Source organism: Phoenix dactylifera, chromosome 8 (assembly GCF_009389715.1).
Source record: "Phoenix dactylifera cultivar Barhee BC4 chromosome 8, palm_55x_up_171113_PBpolish2nd_filt_p, whole genome shotgun sequence".
NCBI classification, from domain to species: domain Eukaryota; kingdom Viridiplantae; phylum Streptophyta; class Magnoliopsida; order Arecales; family Arecaceae; genus Phoenix; species Phoenix dactylifera.
This window is the reverse complement of record NC_052399.1, coordinates 17,736,036-17,738,935: the sequence shown is the minus strand read 5'-3', so window position 1 is coordinate 17,738,935 and position 2,900 is coordinate 17,736,036. Positions and strand designations below refer to the sequence as shown.

Sequence of the window (2,900 nt, the reverse complement as noted above, 5' to 3'; positions counted from 1 at the left end):
ACATAGAAGATATTATGCTGATCGTAAATTGTACGAATAGATAGTCGTCTGTCTCCATCATGCTGCTAGAGAAAAATTTCAATGGTCATACATGGTTATTATCCTCAAGCCGATTACCTTGCCACATTAAGAACATGTTTTAATTATTTTTTAATTAAAAAGAATTTGATATGGATTAATATTTTTGAGAAATGAAGTGTACATTAACTTTCTTACAAGGACCCTTAGTTTTATGTTCTTATGAATAATGTAAGCTAGTCATGCTCGAGTCAATCTGTTCTAAACCGCATCAAATTAAGTCCTAACAAAGTAATGAACTATTTGATTTTGTCTATATGGCCTTTATCTGTCCAAATTTTAATTTGTTTAATAACAAATTCACTTAAAGTTGGAATTTTGTTTATTTATTTTCCTTCCAAAACTTCAGCATCCGAGTAGCTTGTCATATAACCGCTGCAACGGCCTGTAACGAGTCGTGTTCTTTCTTCCGTGGTTCAACAATGTCGTCAGTCAGAAACACGGGCTCGGGTTGTATTTTTCGCACGAAGGAAGGAACCGTTGGATCGCATATTGTACACATCTCAAAGCATTCGAACTCTCTCCGATCCGTCTGCGCAGATCTCGGAGCGGACATTGAGCGATCCAACGGTTGACGTCCGAAAGGCGAATCATTTTTTCGTGCGAAAGAAACAAACAGAACCCAAGAAACGCATGTGAGCATCCTTTAGCCATTATTTTTCTTCTCCCTCCACTTCCATTATCCCACCCAGTTCCACTTGCATCCAAGTAGCATGGTAGTAGAGCCAACTCACACCCAGTCCCATTACTTCCTCCTTACCCGCCTCCCACGACCACCGGCTCCCTCTCTCCACCTCCGACCACCACCGTTCCCATGGCCGATCAATCCCCACCGCCACCGCCTCCGCCAAATCCAGAGGCCAAGGCCTACGAGTTGACAGCATGCTCCATCTTCTACGCCAAGCCTACCTCTTCTTCACTCAAACACCTGTTGAAAACATGCAGGCCGGCACCGCCGCCGACGTACATCCTCCGCGACGTCTCCTTCACCGCACGGCCCGGCGAGATCTTGGCCATCGTGGGGCCCAGCGGCGCCGGCAAGTCCACCCTTCTCGACATTCTCGCCGCCCGCACCGCCCCCACCAGCGGCCGCCTCCTCGTGAACTCTGCCCCACTCCACCCCCCGAGCTTCCGCCGCCTCTCGGCCCACGTCCCGCAGCACGACGCCTCCCTCCCCCTCCTCACCGTTTCCGAGACCTTCGCCTTCGCCGCCCGCCTCCTACTTCCGGACCCTTCCGCCGTCCCCGCTGCAGTAGCGGCCCTCCTCGCGGACCTCCGCCTCTCCCACCTCGGTTCCACCCGCCTCTCCGGTGCCCTTTCCGGTGGCGAGCGCCGCCGCATCTCCATTGGCCTCTCCCTCCTCCGCGACCCCGGCGTCCTGCTCCTTGACGAGCCCACCTCCGGCCTCGACAGCGCTAACGCCCTCCTCGTCCTCCAGTCGCTCCGTTCCGTCGCCGCCTCCCGCTCCACCACGGTTGTCCTCTCCATCCACCAGCCCAGCTGCCGCCTGCTCTCCGCCCTCGACTCCCTCCTCCTCCTCTCCAAGGGCTCTGTCCTCCACCACGGCACCCTCTCCTCCCTCGACAGCTTCCTCCTCGACTCCAATTTCTCCGTTCCCCCTCCTCTCAACCCCCTCGAGTACGCCTTGGAAGTCCTCCACCAACTCCCCCATCCCACCACCGCTGCTCCTCTCTCTAACTCTTACTCTGACGAAAGGAAAGCCGCCGCCGCCACCAAGATTGAAGAGATCCCTTACACAAGCTCTCGGGCTCGCGAAATTCTCGCTCTTTACAACCGCTTCTTGAAGATCATCTACCGGACCAAACAGCTTCTTCTGACCAACACCCTCGAAGCTCTCGGTGTCGGACTTCTTCTGGGAAGCATCTACATTCACGTCGGCTACGACGAGGAGGGCGTGCACAAGCGGCTGGGCTTCTTCGCCTTCACCCTCACCTTCCTCCTCTCCTCCACCACCGAGACCCTCCCCATCTTCGTGGTGGAGCGGCCCATCCTCCTCCGCGAGACCTCCTCGGGGCTCTACCGCCTCTCCTCCCACCTCGCCGCCAACACCCTCGTCTTCCTCCCCTACCTCCTGGCCATCGCGCTCCTCTACTGCGTCGCCGTCTACTTCCTCGTCGGCCTCTGCGCCTCCTGGACCGCCTTCGCCTGCTTCGTCCTCATCGTCTGGGCCGTGGTGCTCACCGCCAACTCCTTCGTCCTGCTCATGAGCTCTCTTGCACCGAACTACATCGCCGGGACGTCGCTGGTGACCATCTCTTTAGCTGGTTTTTTCCTCTTCTCGGGTTACTTCATAGCGAAGGAGAGCATGCCCGAGTACTGGCTGTTCGTGCACTACCTGTCGCCGTATAAGTACTCGCTGGACGCGCTGCTGGCCAACGAGTTTGGATGCGCGGACGGAGGGCGGTGCTTCGGGTGGGGAGAGGGAGGGGAGTGCGCGGTGACGGGGAGGGACGTCCTGGAGAGAAGGGGGCTGAGGAAGGGGCAGAGGTGGGCCAACCTCTGGGTTCTCTTCGGCTTCTTTGTCTCCTACCGCTCGCTCTACTGGATCGTCCTCACCAGGAGGGCCTCCAGAGCCAGGAAATGATCGTAATTCGTAAGCTAATGCGGATGGAGGAGGGATCGGCCGCTGATGCAATAAAAGCCAGGGTGTTGTGTGTCCATTGCTTATAATTATTAAGTTGCTTCTTTTTATTTTCAGCTCTTCCGGATGTCCTGACGGAGATCGAGCTCCCCTTTAGGGTTTTTCTTTTGTTACTTTTACTTTTATAGTACTGTTCATGAAATGTAGTTTATAATTTGAA

At 55.1% G+C, this 2,900-nt stretch overlaps 1 protein-coding gene across 1 annotated transcript; it reads left to right on the top strand.

The window, feature by feature from the left end:
* The first annotated feature begins 734 nt into the window (after positions 1 to 734).
* LOC103710876 (ABC transporter G family member 8-like) lies at positions 735 to 2,900 on the top strand. The gene has a single exon (XM_008796789.4). The coding sequence runs from the start codon at positions 893 to 895 to the stop codon at positions 2,681 to 2,683; it is 1,791 nt and encodes a 596-aa protein (XP_008795011.2). The 5' UTR covers positions 735 to 892; the 3' UTR covers positions 2,684 to 2,900.